Source organism: Saccostrea echinata, unplaced genomic scaffold (assembly GCF_033153115.1).
Source record: "Saccostrea echinata isolate AGI-Se365-2 ecotype Australia unplaced genomic scaffold, CSIRO_AGI_Sech_v1 ptg000054l, whole genome shotgun sequence".
In the NCBI taxonomy this organism is placed as follows: domain Eukaryota; kingdom Metazoa; phylum Mollusca; class Bivalvia; order Ostreida; family Ostreidae; genus Saccostrea; species Saccostrea echinata.
The window spans coordinates 11,873,324-11,889,283 of NW_026889803.1; the positions used below are offsets into that span (position 1 = coordinate 11,873,324).

At 34.0% G+C, this 15,960-nt stretch overlaps 3 protein-coding genes across 4 annotated transcripts; 1 reads left to right on the forward strand and 2 right to left on the reverse strand.

Moving 5' to 3' along the window:
* Positions 1–16: 16 nt before the first annotated feature.
* Positions 17–2,121, reverse strand: LOC133205316 (mitochondrial fission process protein 1-like). Its single transcript, XM_061341101.1, has 3 exons — positions 1,993–2,121; positions 1,750–1,877; positions 17–966 (listed from the first exon to the last, which is right to left on the reverse strand). Exons 1-3 carry the CDS (start codon positions 2,054–2,056, stop codon positions 640–642), a joined length of 519 nt encoding a protein of 172 aa, XP_061197085.1. The 5' UTR covers positions 2,057–2,121; the 3' UTR covers positions 17–639.
* Positions 2,092–4,292, forward strand: LOC133205317 (stathmin-2-B-like). Its single transcript, XM_061341102.1, has 2 exons — positions 2,092–2,307; positions 3,751–4,292. Exons 1-2 carry the CDS (start codon positions 2,152–2,154, stop codon positions 3,979–3,981), a joined length of 387 nt encoding a protein of 128 aa, XP_061197086.1. The 5' UTR covers positions 2,092–2,151; the 3' UTR covers positions 3,982–4,292.
* LOC133205313 (replication protein A 70 kDa DNA-binding subunit-like) lies at positions 4,228–15,879 on the reverse strand. Of its 2 annotated transcripts, XM_061341095.1 has the most exons (19): positions 15,738–15,879; positions 15,511–15,558; positions 13,117–13,198; positions 11,909–12,017; positions 11,177–11,295; positions 10,642–10,701; positions 10,482–10,523; positions 10,180–10,309; positions 9,549–9,720; positions 9,213–9,405; positions 8,819–8,958; positions 8,569–8,638; positions 8,200–8,349; positions 7,828–7,949; positions 7,657–7,715; positions 7,090–7,144; positions 5,663–5,770; positions 5,324–5,410; positions 4,228–5,188 (listed from the first exon to the last, which is right to left on the reverse strand). In XM_061341095.1, exons 1-19 carry the CDS (start codon positions 15,771–15,773, stop codon positions 5,087–5,089), a joined length of 1,884 nt encoding a protein of 627 aa, XP_061197079.1. In that variant the 5' UTR covers positions 15,774–15,879; the 3' UTR covers positions 4,228–5,086. The 2 variants fall into 2 exon arrangements, with proteins under 2 accessions (XP_061197079.1, XP_061197078.1); XM_061341094.1 differs by lacking the exon at positions 7,090–7,144 and having other exon boundaries at positions 7,602–7,715.
* Positions 15,880–15,960: the final 81 nt, after the last annotated feature.

Sequence of the window (15,960 nt, forward strand, 5' to 3'; positions counted from 1 at the left end):
TATCTCAGTAAGAGTATTTGAAAGCAACAAAAATTTAGTTCAATAAAGGAGGAAATAAAAATAAGAACACGTTTATATGAACAAAATGTAGAGGAAAACTTTTTTTTTACCTACAACAGAAATAAAACTAGAAAAAAAAATAGTTTCAAATGATATTTCAGATGTAAAAGAAAAAATATATAAAAAGAAATAAACCACTGAGTTATCCTCGTTCATTGAGACTGATTATTTAAATGCTGATAATGACACTTTTATGTCCAACTGGACAAACATTCGTGGTCTAAGCAAAGGTCACACGAGGTCATATCTTTGTTATCTGCCTTTCTCAGTCATCGGTACACAATAATTAATCATCCCCTATAGATCTTGATCCCAATATCAGGCTTGTCAAACCAAATAAAAAAAATCCAAGAGCTCTTTCTTTAAGTCGAAGTCACCTCAGAGGAGATACTAGTATGACCTAAGACATGTGTACTTTGTATCACTGTCCATAAAATTGTGACCATTTTATTCTTGAAAGTCATCGTTTGTTTGTTTGTTTTTGCTCAGTGGGAAAATAATCTACCAAATGAATCTAAAACTTGAAAATTCTCGAGAGTAACATGTAGTGAAAGAGTATTATTTTCGGCCTTCCTTTTGTCAGTCGCTTCTCTTGTGATGGACCACGTTCTTCAGGACTGGCCCAACATACCATTTCCTTAGAGTGTTTTCCATCAGATAGTCAACTGACCTATCTATAGGTTTAATGATGAAAGGAATGGAGAGAAGCCCGACGGCAGTGGTGGTCCACTTTCTGGTTGGTCCAGGCCACGTGGTGGCTTTCTTCAGAAGTACCTCGGTGTACGTACAGATGCGGTTGATGGTGAATCCTGGGATAGCGACAGACGCCAGACCCTGCCAGATTAGTGTGTCTACGATTGCCCATCCAACACGTAGTCTCTTCTTACGTTCGTCTTCAAATGACTTCTGATTAAAATATACAAGAAACATTGTACAATTAAGCATGCAGATTTTTTTATAATTGAAATTGAAGATTTACAGTAAATAACATCATTTGTTACTGATGTTTCTGGCCTCAAGACATTAAATTGAGAACAGGCTGAAGTCAAAATTTTGATTTTGAATATCTTAACTTTTATTTCACATGGCCGTAGGAACCGGGGGAGGGGGCATTTTTTTTTTTTTTTTTTTTGCTTGTCAAGAAATTTTTGGTAGTTGATAGTGCCCCCTCAACTGAAAATGTATGGCTGTGCCCTCCCCCCCCCCCCCCCAACTGAAATTGCTTCCTACGGGCCTTGTTTCATGTACGTGTTTGAAAAATTGCATTTTAGCCTAGAATATTCAAATGCAAACGCAGTTGAAAATTAAATATATTCTGTTTGATTCTCAAAATCATTTTAACAGTTACATCAATTTGAAAGTCTGTTCTCAGTTTATGGTCTTGATGCTTTATTTATACTTAGGGTGTACTTCCCTGTTGATGCGGAAATATATCTATCGACTGGAGGAAAACGGTTATTATTTTTCAGTATTGTGCATGAAAAATTGTTTTCCAAAATGACCCTTCTAATGTATTCACTGGCCCCTAAGTAATAAGGTCCAATTATTGAAATCTGGTCAAAAGATCTGGGAGAGTTTTAGGTTTTCTGATCTAGCCAATACTTATTCCTTCAAACTTCCATAAAATCTTAATTTAAAACTGATGGAAAGAAGGTAATTACAATAGAGATGGTCTGTGCCCCTGATTACCTGAGATGTTTCCCAGCCTTTATGTATGGCATCCGCCACCACATAACCACTAGCTACAACATAACTGAGGTAGACCCATTTGACGGGAACCTGGGCACGAAATGCCTCGCCTACTTCATTACTGTATCCTGCAATTTATAAAAAGTTCTGCTTTCATTGATTGGCAGAAAATAAAATACATGTTCTGTATGTGCTTTTGTCGTCTTATTTTGACGTTCAAGGGATAATAAAAAGATACTGTACCTAGGTAACGCACGTGTGTATCTCTAAAGAAATCTACATCTCCCTTTTCAATGTCATTTTCCATGCTAACATGCTGCCCGGAAGTTGTGCTTATTTCAACCGGATGTTGATATTTTATAAATAGCGTCCTAAACAACCGACAGCCCACGCTTTTAAAAAATGGAAGAAGACTGTAAATATACCTCGTTTGATGTGGAAATGGGATCTCCCAGTCGTAAATCTGAACCTCCTCAAAGATTAACAAAATATCAACGCCGTCACACCACACAAGAAGAAATAAAGGCCAAACAAATTGCTGCAGAGGAGAGACGAAAGGTATCGATATTATTGTAAAAACTTCGTAGGCTTCAAGGTCTATAACTGACGTACTCATTTTCTTCCAATGTAAAGCATAAAATAGTATTGTTTAAATAAAAAAAAAAATAGTAAGAGCTCATAGCCTCTCAAAAATATTATATTTCCATTCAATCGCATCCATATTTCGTTCTATGAGAGCAGATTGTACGTTGTGGATATGATTGACGGGAAAATCTCATATTTTTGAGAAATTATGATCTCTTACTATTTTTATTATTTATTTGGGTAAGAAGAGGGGTGTCCACATGAATGATAACAAAGAATCTTACTTTTAGGATTAGAGTCAAAGTCGTAGGGAAGACCAAGCTATAAAAATTTTATGATAGTTGAATTAACGTTGGTCCCTACCAATACAATCAATGTATGAAGTTTTGATTAAAATATTTTGAAGTTTCTTCTAAACTCTATAGATCTGCTAAAGGCAAAATATGTAATAGTAAGGTCAAGGTCATAGGAAAGGTCAAACTAAGAAAATTATGAGTTGAATACCTCCCACCAATATGTTTCAGCGTACGAGTTATGATATAAACATCTATAAAATAATTGCTTTGAGACTTAAGAAAGAATAGTGACGTCAAGGTCAGAAAATTATGCCACAATTTATTAGCTCTGTATCAGTGTATAAATTCTGGTTAAAGTGACACTGTGACGGACAAACGGGAAAATTGACAACAGTAGAATTTTTGCATGATAAATGCAAATTTTGTTCAGTTCTTGAAGATATTAGGTTTCAGAAAATTACAGGTTTCAGAACCTAAAAAATCTAATTTAATGTAGAAAAATAAAAGTAAAACAAATCTTTGTATAACCCATCACAAAAATATTGCTTCACTTCTTCCTCTTTATTGTACGCATGCACTGAAAAGTTGAAGAATTTACCATGGTTTCAATTCCATAGGTATAAATGTCGGATGACTGAGAATTTTGATATAATCTTCAAAAAAGATGATCATAACTTATTCCTTACTTCTGCTTGCCCCAATTCAATGTTGTTTACAAGTTTCACGCTAAAAATAAAGGACGCGTGACCTTGACATTGTTGACATTGACGATAAAAACAAAGCGATAGATACATTTGTTTTTCCGGCACTTATGCAGTTTTTTTCTTGCTTTACAGTGCAGTTGAATTGTCAAAACTTCGCTATATTCATATTTCACAGAAATCTTTTGTTTTGTGATACAATTTTCTTAAAAGAAACACATGGTTTTGACTCATTATGCAACTTTAAAATAACTTGAACAGTATCTCTGAAACTGAGCTAAATGTCAAGTGTGATGGATGGACAAATGGAAGGACAAAAGACAGACATGACAAACACTATATACGCAGCCATATTTATGGTGGGCCTTAAAAAGGGTACTCTTCATGCAGTGGACTGATTTTTTTTTTTTCAAATTTAGGTCTATGAACATGAAAAGCTGATGAGAATCCAAGAAAGGAGTGAAGAATGTTCCAAGATTAATTCTAAAGTGAGTCACTTGTTGGCTCTTGATGCCAAAAGACGAGGCCTGCCTGGTACAAGTCAAGTAAAACCTATCTCCACAAGAGAGGCCGTGCAGTCCATTAAATCACTCAGTAAAGACTTCTCCAGAATAACACAAGGCTTCAATGTCAACGAAATGCAATCATAATTCACCTTGCCAAACAAAGAGGCCTTCCTATTGGGAAAAGTGTATATGATATACTTCAAAATAACATAACAAGTAGTTCTTCAATAAGAATTACTGAAGTCAATCAATACACTATCAATATGAATTTTATTTTCCAAGTGTAATACCAACATCACTGGAATAGCGAGAAATATTTTCTAAGTAGAAAAAGGTGGACAAGCTGTTACTTGCGAAGTGTTTACACTCAGTTACAATCACGAAAACATGTTACTTCAATAATTTATTTCAGTTCTTTCTTTGTTTATACAAATAAAAACTTTTCAATAAATCTTTTCCATGCCTTACTTCAATGCAATTTGTCCAAAGGAAATCAGTGACAGGTTTAACATAAAGGAGATGTTACAGCTTTTTCAACATTCTACAGTTCCTTCTAGGACTGGGACAATAGAGGTATCCTCACAATACAGTCACAGCAATGATACAAAATGCTTGATACTCTGTCTCAATACTTTCATCACTGAACCTTAAATCACGATACAATAATGTATCCAAAAACAGCCCCATTCCTAATTCCTTCCTTCAAACATACTAGCGACAAATCAATTTATATCATAACTGCACTGATATTGATAATGAATATACTACATGTATTTGTTAAATTACACCACTAATGAAAATTGTTCGATGATATTTTTAGGATACATGTACTAAGTTTTTTTTATTCCTACGATCTCTTGTAAACTGAAAAATTAATAAATGGTTAAGTATTTACTGGTTTGTATCATTTTTTCATGAAAAACAAAATTAAAACTAAAAAAAATCCCCTAGATTGCTTGCCTTAATCATCCAGATTTTCGATGAAGATAATAATAATAATAATAATACACTAACAGTTTTCTGACTGATTCAGAATTTCTTCTCCAGACCCTATATCCCATGTTAACACAATGTTACACACTAACTGTAAAATAAACTCGCTAAAGAACCAATGCCCAAAGAATAAGAAATTTAAGGTTATTCTCGCAAATGAAATTTACATCATGTACACATGTAAATACAAAGATGTCAATCATCATCTTCAAATACTTCATTAACAGCAACACTATGGATGACTGATGTGTGACTTTCACATCTGTAATCTTTTGATCTCCTCTATCAGTCTCTGTGATTGTTCTTTGAAATCAATTGTACCGGCATTCATTGTCACTGTCTTCAACCTACTTTCATCCTGTATTAAAGAGAGACAAATATTATTCATTTGTTACAGAACAATTCCATTTCAAAATTTTCTGATACAGAAAAATGTGTCATGTACTTCATTTGTATCCTCTTAAAATCAAAGCAAAATGACTCTTAAAATTACATTATAAGTTTCCACTTTTGCTCTCAGTTTAAAGATGTAGGACTTGAAAAGGGCATCTTGGAACACTTGATCAAATGCTGATTCATTCTGAAAGACAAGAAAAAATTGACTTCCTTTGCAGAATAGAATGTACTCATTACTGAGAAAAATTGGGAAAAAAATAAAAAACACCTCTGTTATGAAAACACAGAGGATAAATTCTTTAACGTATATCAAAATATTATAATTAGCATGATAAATTTCATGGATATCTGGATGTGTACTTTTTGTAAACTGTATACAATATCTGGTGCAGGCTGATAAATGTTTTTGAATTTCCACTTGATTTATAACTCTTACAGAGTCTTTGAGAGATCCTAGATCATCAGCGCTGACACCTAACATGGCCTCAGCAGATTCCTGGAAACAGGTCACCCACTGGTTGTCCGAGTAATCACCTAAGTTTGCCTAAAATAACAAATTTCTTTCAATTATGTACATAATATACCAAACATTTCTTCCAGAAACATTAACAAATATAATGTTCCATTATTATAAGTAAGCTACTACAACTACATCTATTATCAATCTGAACATTATAGCTTATGGATGTTTAATGACATGATTCTGCATCCTTACTGATTAAATCATCCTCCGTTTGTAATTAGGGAACTCTATCACCCACTTCTCACACCCATACCCATACCAATAGAATCATGATCAATCATCTACCACTTATAACTAGAACTGTCCAAAAGGGACAAATACCCCCCGCTGGGTTTTTCAGAGAAGGTACCAAATCACTAATATTTTCTAGATGTGAGAGGTGTTCACAATTTGCTTAAACATTTAGAGTGAAAATTTAATTACTCATATTTTTTTAATGAATGAAACTAAGGTGCAGCCTAATAAAACATCAATACTAATCATTACGATGTTTTTTATTACATTGAAAAAATAGTTTGCAACTATCTGTCATCTTTGTGAGACATGACACTCTGCAAATTGATTGTTGAAAAAAAATTATCATAATTAATTATACAAAATTAAATTGATCTTAATACCTTTATATGAAACTCATTTTAAAAATAAAAGGCTGGTTCCAGTAACTATGTATTTTGACAGACATAAATTACAATTAAGAGACTTAGACAACAGAGATCTTTATTTCTTTCTGCCCAATTCCCAGGAGATATAGATAAGACCTGCTTGATCTGAGCTTCCCACACTGAACTCATTAATTAATCTTTAACTGGATGCATGTCCACTCATTACTCCCAAGGGACAAATGGATTTCCACTATCTGCTGTGTAATGTAAAAACTGTTTTTAATACTTTGTGATTTTTTTTTTAATTCTAATGAGTTGTTTTAAGCTGTAGTTCACATTTTAGTACAGATGTTCTAGATTCTATGTCTCAAACCTTAGACATGAACCCGAAATGACTAAGTCAATAAAAATGAAAAAAAAAACACCTGTAAAATGCAGAAAAATTATCAAATAATGTTGAAAATACCAAGTGCACATCTTCATATGGTAAATAATAAGTGTACAAATTTTCATACTAATCTATGCAATAGTCTCTGGGAACAGATCCAAACAAAACCAAGTAATAAAAATGAAGAAATTTTCAGAGAAATCCTTGCAACAGTTTCCAAGAAATGGTCCGGACAAAATCTCATCTACAGACAGAAGGACAAGCTGATTCCAAAATACCCCCCTAAACTTCGTTTGCAAGGGGTATAATTAGGAAACTCTCTAGCCCACTTCTCACATCCATACCCATACCGATAGAATCATCCTCCACTTATAATTAGGGAACTCTCTAGCCCACTTCTCACACCTATACCCATACCAAAAAGAATCATCCTCCAAACTCTCTATCCCACTTCTCACATCCATACCCATACCGATAGAATCATCCTCCACTTATAATTAGGGAACTCTCTAACCCACTTCTTACCCATACCGATAGAATCACTAGGGAACTCTCTAGCCCTCTTCTCAAACCTGTACCTTTACCAATAGATTCATCCTCCACTTATAATTAGGGAACTCTCTAGCCCACTTCTCACACCCATACCCATACCGATAGAATAATCCTCCACTTGTAATTAGGGAACTCTCTATCTCACTTCTCACACCCTTACAAATGTACCCATACCAATAGAATCATCCTCCACTTATAATTAGAGAACTCTCTATCTCACTTCTCACACACATACCCATACCAATAGAATCATCCTCCACTTATAATTAAGGAACTCCCTATCCCACTTCTCACATGCCCGTACCCTTACCGATAAAATCATCCTCCACTTGTAATTGGGGAACTCTCTAGCACACTTCTCACACCTGTACATTCCATTTCCCTGGTCCACAACCTTCTTATTGCAAGATTCTGTAGGACATGCCTTCAATATTAAAACAATACCCATATTATGAAATGCAATTCAAAGTACCATACATCAAATTTTTCATTCAGATATGTTCTTTTGCCTTCTTCAGACTTTGTAAATTTCTTACCTGGTACATGCAATTTTCTTTTCGTAAAAAGAGAACTGTGGCTTTGGTAGTGAAGTATTCTGGCTTATCTGCACCAATGTTTTCAGACTTGATCTCTGCAAAGCTCTTCCAATTTGTTGAACCTGTAATGACAAAATACATATCAGTGTTCTTGAAAAGTTTTAGTGCATTAACAAGATAATGCAAAGTTATTGTGCATTGCACTTAATCCCTAAAGTTTAAGTCCAGAATCAATTTTTGAGATCTTATCCAATTTTGCACAGAGTCCAACTCAATTAACAGTTGATGTTAATTAAATGTATCAGTCAAACTCTTGAGTCTTGGTGTTTTTGTAAGCCTCCACATTCAATGAAATGTTCATGCAAGCCATACCTCCTCCACCCCCTCCCATGCCATCATTTCTGAAGCCCTGGAAATCCATATTGTGGCCATCATGTTCAAACCAGCCTTTCAGCATGTGTCCCTCCCGAAGGTCTGGGTTGTGGATGATCTGACTGGAAGCCATTGCAGACAGGGAGCGACCTAAAATCAGAGTTTTTCCAATTTCAATATCTAGTATACTTTCCATGGTTGACAAAAAAATAATCAACAGAAAGTACAGAAAAAGATCCCTTCACACAGTTTTCTGTTCAAGAATCAATAACATACATCTGAAATCTACCAACACGTGCAAGGAGTAATGAGGCAGGGAATACAACAACATCTACAATAACAGTTTACTTTCAGCACTAAAAATCTTACCTCCATAGTCCGAGACCTTTGCTCCTTTGACAGCCAAAACAGGATTGCCTGAACCATCAAACTGCTGAGCCTGCAAGAGTAAAATACTAACAGCATTAATCTCTCAAAATTCACAAAAAGTGTTTCACCATCACTTTTTTTCAGAACATAGACTATTTATGATATTTTTTCCTTCATATACATACAGTTCTGTTATTCTACTTATATAATTTTCTCCACCAGCTACACAAAGTAACCTAATTTTACTTACATCAGCCCCCCAGAGTGTCATGTTGACCGACATCCCAGACTGGTCCACAAGTTGTAGATCCCTCTTGGTGATCTCTTTTTTACTCTGTTTACCAATAATAGTGCTCACATCCCCACAGGTCTTCACTACACCAATTACATCTATCAAAACAGCAAATATTTTACACCAAATATAAACAGCATCACTCACTTCAATCTCTGTTGCATGAACAGTACTTTTTTATTGCATTCCTTCTCAAAATAAAACAGATTCATTGCATTCACTCTCAAATAAAATAATTTTTTTCCCCCCAAAGCTTTATTATTATTTCTTTCTGTGTAATAAATACTTGCATGTATTAGATTAAAATAATATATTGACAAGGAAAAAAAGAACAATTTTAAGTTCAACACACCGACAAGAGAATTTGGAGCTTTGCTGTCCAGTTCATTGATTTTGACAAAGTTGAAATTCATTGTAGGTAGGCTGCTGTCATCATCACAAGGTTCAATCATTGTGTCTGCATTAAATGTCATCTCGTAATCATTCTGGACAGTTGTGTACTGCTTGTTGGCTGTTTTCAGGGAGGCTTTACTGAAGTAATACACCTGAAAATAGAGCTCTCCTCAGAAAAAAAATCTATGAACAACTACATGTAGCTGATCAATAATGAATGATATTAATAGATGACAATTAAAGGTTGAACAAGTTCAGTTGTTCACATTTATCCGATTATTCATTTGGCATTTACCTTGTTGACCTCCAGTAAATCGTAAAATTTATCAACAGCATCATTGAATCCTGTGGCCCTGATTTCTGCAGAGTCATCAGTTAGGGTGACACTGAATAGCTTCCCCTCCCCCCGGGAATTAGACCAGGTTCTGATTCCACTTTTCTGAGTTACACGAGCTCTAATTCTCCATCTGAAAGTACATGTATCCATTATTTCACTCTTTTTCTTACTTAGATGTATTTCTTTTACAATTTATATATTTCAGCACAGAGATAATTTTACCCTCAATATGTAGACTATGGTCAAATTTTATCCCTAACACATACACTCTGGTCATTATGTTGCAATTGCTCATTAATTATAAAATAGAAGAAATGTTTTCTAAAGGAACAAACATATATCTGTCCAGAAACTTTTTGGTATTAGAGGTGTGAAATCTATTCTTACTCGGAACCGGGATAAATACAGAATTTCTGTAACAGTAAAAACCCTTGCTTACTTTTACTTGACAGAAGACATCCCTGCTTACTTGATAAATTCCAATAAATAATCAACTTAATAGAACTTCACATGAATAAAGCATTTCCCCCCTAACACACACATTCATGGTTTGGTAAGGTTTGAGACTGTTTATCTTGTAGATACTTACCTGTTTTGGTATGGTGTGAGACTATCTATCTTGTGCACCTTTGTTGAGCCTCCAGGTGTACCCCCAGGTGTGTTGGCTTTCAGGGAGTAGTTGCCTTTGGGTGCTCCATTCACATTCCCCGCATTTGTCACTATCAGGTCAAGCAGAAAAGAAATGTTTAAACTTCGAATCAATACCTTTACACAGAATATACACATATCTATTTTTATTTAATGAGTTTTCTATACTAGTATGTATCTTTAAATACATATTTCTCTCTATTCACATAAATGTATTCAGTGTAATCCTTGAAAATAAAATACCTTTCTGTACATTGTTGTTGACCTGCTTTTCCGACACAGACCCTAAAATTAAAAATTTGAATCTGATACAAATACATCTCAATTTTCTTTTCTGGTATGAACAAAAATGATATATATGTTACAATATTTGTACAAGTACTGAAACTGAAATGACATTTACCAATAAAGCTTTGACCCACTCCCTCCTGCTTTGGCATCTGAGGGGGACACTGTGCAGAATCTACAAAGAGAAAAATCAATATAAGTTTTATATAAAGGGGGATAAAAATATGTACAAACTTCATTTTCTCTGTTTTACTTAGTGTATACAAATTGAATAAATGAAAAAAAAAATATACATGTATACACTGGTGTATGCCACCTCAAACTTTCGTTTTATTTATGTATAGATATATAAAATCAATCTTAAACAGAATCTGTGATCTTTTTCCCTCAATTTTGAAAAATTTATGATATCTGGTATTTTAAGCTATTTTTGTTCAGATTAAACATCTTTAAGTAAAAATAATCAAAAAAATATCAATGGGATCACACTCAGACTAAGCCTTATATAGATTTCTCCCAATTAATATAGTTATATGCCTCGAATATTTTTGGGTAAAAGAAAAATAAATGTTGCAACAAAGGATTATCATCATAAAGAACTGTTAACACCAAAAAAAAAAAAAAAAAATCAAAACCTATGACTTCCTTACTATGTTCCGATTCTGTGCCTTGAACAGCTCCTGCCTTGTATTGTTGAGGATTTCCTAATCTCTGTCCAACTTGTGAACCCTTGTGTAGAACATGCAAATCCAATATGATCAACACACGTCTGCAATACATCAAGTTCTCTTAATTACATCCAATATTTCAACAATATGAATGTACATAACAGCTTTCAATGACTTATGGGGATATTTTTGGATGTAAATAAACCATTATCCATTATGAAAATGATCTCCTAATGGAATCTAGAGAAATTGTATATACATGAGGTAGGATATAGCACTAGTGTGTGTCAAGATTTTCCAACCCTGCATATATTTTGCTTTATTTGATTCCAAGACTCTTTCCGCTCTTTACTGATCTGTACATGCTACTATGTCCTTAAATCTAATTACTTCAGACTGTTACATCTTTGTCCTTTAATTTTATTACTTTAGAATATCACACAGGGTAGAAATATGAGTTATCTGAAGTATGGTAACACTTTCTAACTGCTGGGAATCAGGAAGAAGTGTCTTTAAAAAAAAAAAAAAAGAACCACCTTTTCTTCCTTTATATAATATTGGTTTGTTATTTATGTAAATCATGGTAACAAACTAGGAGGGTCAAATTCAGTTCTCAATTACTTGTAATTAATCACATTGAATTATTCAAGTTATTTTCACTAAATTTTGTACATATATATTTCCACTTCTCATCCCTAAGGATTATCACTTTACCTGTCTCCTTGTATGGTGTTGCATAGGAACTTATCTACTTGTACGACTGCTAAATTATCTAACTCTCCTGATTCCATTAAACTGTTCAATTGTGTGGCCAACATGGCATCTGTAAAATTAAAAATTTGGATGAAAACTGCTCCATTCTGAATTTAAACGAGAGGCCCATGGGCCGCAACTCTCAATGAGTAACTTTGGCTTGCTGTTTTTCACCTGATTTCCCACCCTTGTAGTACTTACTGTGGCCCCGCCCTACCCCAAGGGGTCAATTTGAACAATTAGAATCTACACTACTCCAGGATGCTTCCACTTAAGTTTCAGCTTTTCTTGCTCAGTGGTTCTTGAGAAGAAGATTTTTAAAGATTTTTTTCTACATATTTCAATGTAAAACTTGGATTCCCTTTTGTGGCCCCACCCTACCCCCGGGGGTCATGATTTGAACAAACTTGAATATACACTACCTGAGGATGCTTCCATATAAATATGACTAATCATGGCTTTGCTGTTCTTGAGAAGAAGATTTTTAAACATTTTTCCTATGTATTCCAATGTAAAACTTTGATCGCCCATTGTGGCCCCATCCTACCCCCGGGGGTCATGATTTGAACAAATTTGAATCTACACTACCTGAGGATGCTTCCACATAAGTTTCGTATTTTCAAGCACAGTGGTTCTTGAGAAGAAGATTTTTAAATGATGCCATTAATTTTTCACAAATTCATAATTATCTCCCCTTGGAAGAAGGCGTAACCCTTCAATTGAACAAACTTGAATCCCATTTACCCAAGGAAACTTTGTGGCAAGTTTGGTTGAAATTGGCCCAGTGGTTCTTGAGAAGAAGATGAAAATGTGAAAAGTTTATGACGACGACGACAACGGACAAATTTCGATCAAAAAAGCTCACATGAGCCTTCGGCTCAGGTGAGCTAAAAACTGTAAATGAGCTGAAAAGTTTAAAATAAAGTTAAAAGAAAAAAATTTCAATACTGAATGCCATGGAATTTCATTAGGATCAAGATGACCTAAAATATTTCGCATAAATGGTTTTTCTCTTACTCATAAGACAACACTTTTATTAAAATAATGAATAGAACATGATATGTTGGGGTGATTGTTAGTGTTCACTTATTTGTGCACAATATATACTTAATAATTTTACTAAATATAGTAGTTTTCTAGGACCAAAGTGTATTTGGTAGGTATCTTACGTGAGTAACTAACGACACCATCTGAAAGCAGTAATCTGTATCTATCAGCGTTGGATCCTTGTGTTGTAATCTTCTTAGAACTCTGAAATTCATGCCATTGTAAATTTGAAAATGGTTTGGCAGTTAAATTCAATTAGAGCAAATTTATACTTTAGCTCAAATGGGATATAATAGTCTGTTTGGGGTAAAATATCCCAAATGGGATATTTAGGGTAAAATATCCCAAATGGGATATTTACAGTGCAAAAAATGAAAATAATATTTTGGCTACAAATATTGTAACTCCACATAAATATATATTATATGCAATAACTTTTTGCTGGCATGGTTTTCTATATTCCTAGTTTCATTCACTTTGTGAGATTGATACCAAAGAATTTTAGAATCTTCCTCAGCATAGATCTCCTATACATTGGGGATACAGAGAAACTTGTTAACCAAAAGTTATTGCTTTTCAAAGTATTTTGAATTGGATTTATATTTATAGCTAAATGGAAAAAAAAACCTTCATTTTTTGCACTGTAATTTATATCCCAGTTGGGATATTATATCCCAATCGGACTACTATATTCCATTTGGGTGATTGGTCCTAACCTGATTAATTAACAAATAAATAAAATATTTACACCATAGGCGCTTGGTTTCAAAAGTGTGTATTTTGTGTTTTATCTTAGTGGTGTTCCAATCATCAATTATAATCAAAAATCAGTCGATTGCTGGCATAATCCAAGCACTCGATTACAAAATTTTTATTCCGATTAATCGGGTTATTTATTCTATTTTACAAGCGTAATCGTTTTTAAGCCGAATATTCCAGCCGCGACTTGTTTATTAACTTATTTGTGTATCGTAATGGTGCAGACAAACAGACATTGTATTCATACCCGGGTAACAACACTCACTTCTGGGTATGGATGTACTTTTGATTCTACAAAATGAAAGAAGAACCAGCTGGACTAGATAGAACATTCTATCATTAAAATGATACTGTCCCAAGGACTAGGGCTTGTCTCTAGACACAGTCCGATTATTCTAACTACAGCTGGACCAACACAGAAGTAGTTATTCACTATTTCTAATATGTAAAGTGTAGAGATGTTCCAGAAGTACATGAAAAAGTCTAGAGAAAACAAGTTTGGCATGGTTTCTGATATCTCTAAACTTTCCGTGTAATTCCAGGACACCTATACATTTTACATAGTTAGAAATCGTCACTTCCATTGCTTTCAGTTTCAGTGCTAGGTATCAAGGATGTTTTGGTTATCTACATGTTTTATACAGCAAGTTCAAGTCGACAGATAATTGAAGGGGATTATTCATTCATTTTTTAAGCTAGATTTCACCGGACATTGGTAGGAAAAGTGTAGATATAGACTGAAATTGTGTGAAACGAGGCACCCCTTGAAATCAAAGATGGCAACTGTCATACCTTCAGTCTTTTAATAATCAGTAATATGATATTTTTTAAAACATGCTAATTTTGTATTTCATTTTAATGAGTGTATTCAGACACACCTTAAAAAAAAACACATGATACACAAAATTCACCCTCCTGAAACCAAGCGCCCATGATTTACACGATTTACAGTCAACTCGGGTATCCAGTCAACTTGTACCCAAACCGACTAGTACCCAAACCTAGAGTCAATTCGTACTCAAAGCTTAAATGTCAAAAATTAAATAAAAAAGAAACAATTAATTGTTTTCAAGGGTAAATATATAAGTTTGTATGATTCTTGTATTTTATTTCTTAATGTGCATTGTTAATGACTATTTAAATAGTTCTATTTTCTCTGATTTTGTTATGCTATAAGATAACAAAAACATAAAAACAACAACACACAAACAACAAATTGTGAAACGTAAATTTTACATTTTAAAAAATCTTTTTTTCAGGTAATTAACAAACATTATGGATATAACCATAATAAACTTTACAAATTTTATGGCATCATGTCGTATGGCATTATATAGTGTTGACTCTTTGGGTACGACTCGGTTTGGGTATGAGTTGACTGTAAATCTCAACTCGTACCGAAACCGACTCGTACCCAAACCGAGTCGTACCCGAGGAATCAACTCGTACCAAAAACTGTTACTTACATATACAGTGTTATACTATATACAAAGACATGTAGTATAGATTATCTAGTATACACATAATTTGTCTGTGCTGTTGGTAATTGCATAAGTCATGCTTGTTGTTTGTGATGCCTGAAAGGGCCCTGGTTTGGAAATAAAGAATCTATCTAGGCCCTATCTATACGTTATCTATATTATGCCAAGTTGAATTTTACAAACAAATTTAATTTAATTGAGTCGGAATGGGTACGAGTTGACTGTATACCATTTACACAAGTTGAATACACATTGTGAAGATAAACAGCAACTTACAATAACTTGCAGCACTGGTTTGTCAAAATTCTGTCCATTGATAATCGCCTAAATAAAAAATAAATGAACAGTTCAGTAGTCTGCTACCAACAGAACATAACGAGTGACATTCTCAACCAGACTGAAATTTACAGTTAACAAGAAAGTAAATTGTGTCATTATTTTTTAATTTCCTTTAAATTTCCTTAAATCCTGGAATCTGAGACAATGGAATTAGAAAAACTCACCTCAATGGCCCCTGAGCTCAGATTGTAATTAGTCATCTCTCTACTTTATTTTCTCTGTCTTGATTTTACCACCATCAGCAATTTCCCGCTAAATTTCACGCATGCTCTAAAAACCAAAACTTCCTGTTTACAATCTTTAGCGATTAGTCATAGTCGCTTGTGCGTTTTAAAATAGAGAAAATTCATATGAAGACATAAAGCACTAATATAACGTAGATGGATC

Bases quoted from the DNA above. Each gene is read 5' to 3' on its own strand.
- LOC133205317 (XM_061341102.1), top strand. From the start codon at position 2,152: ATGGAAGAAGACTGTAAATATACCTCGTTTGATGTGGAAATGGGATCT. The intron at 2,308-3,750 runs GTATCGATATTA...TTTCAAATTTAG, and splicing joins CTGCAGAGGAGAGACGAAAG to GTCTATGAACATGAAAAGCT.
- LOC133205313 (XM_061341095.1), bottom strand. From the start codon at position 15,773: ATGACTAATTACAATCTGAGCTCAGGGGCCATTGAG. The intron at 9,721-10,179 runs GTAAGTATCTAC...ATGTACTTTCAG, and splicing joins CTCACACCATACCAAAACAG to ATGGAGAATTAGAGCTCGTG. The intron at 8,959-9,212 runs GTGTGTTGAACT...CTGTTTTGATAG, and splicing joins AGCTCCAAATTCTCTTGTCG to ATGTAATTGGTGTAGTGAAG.
- LOC133205316 (XM_061341101.1), bottom strand. From the start codon at position 2,056: ATGGAAAATGACATTGAAAAGGGAGATGTAGATTTCTTTAGAGATACA. The intron at 1,878-1,992 runs GTACAGTATCTT...TATAAATTGCAG, and splicing joins TACACACGTGCGTTACCTAG to GATACAGTAATGAAGTAGGC. The intron at 967-1,749 runs GTAATCAGGGGC...TATTTTAATCAG, and splicing joins AAGGCTGGGAAACATCTCAG to AAGTCATTTGAAGACGAACG.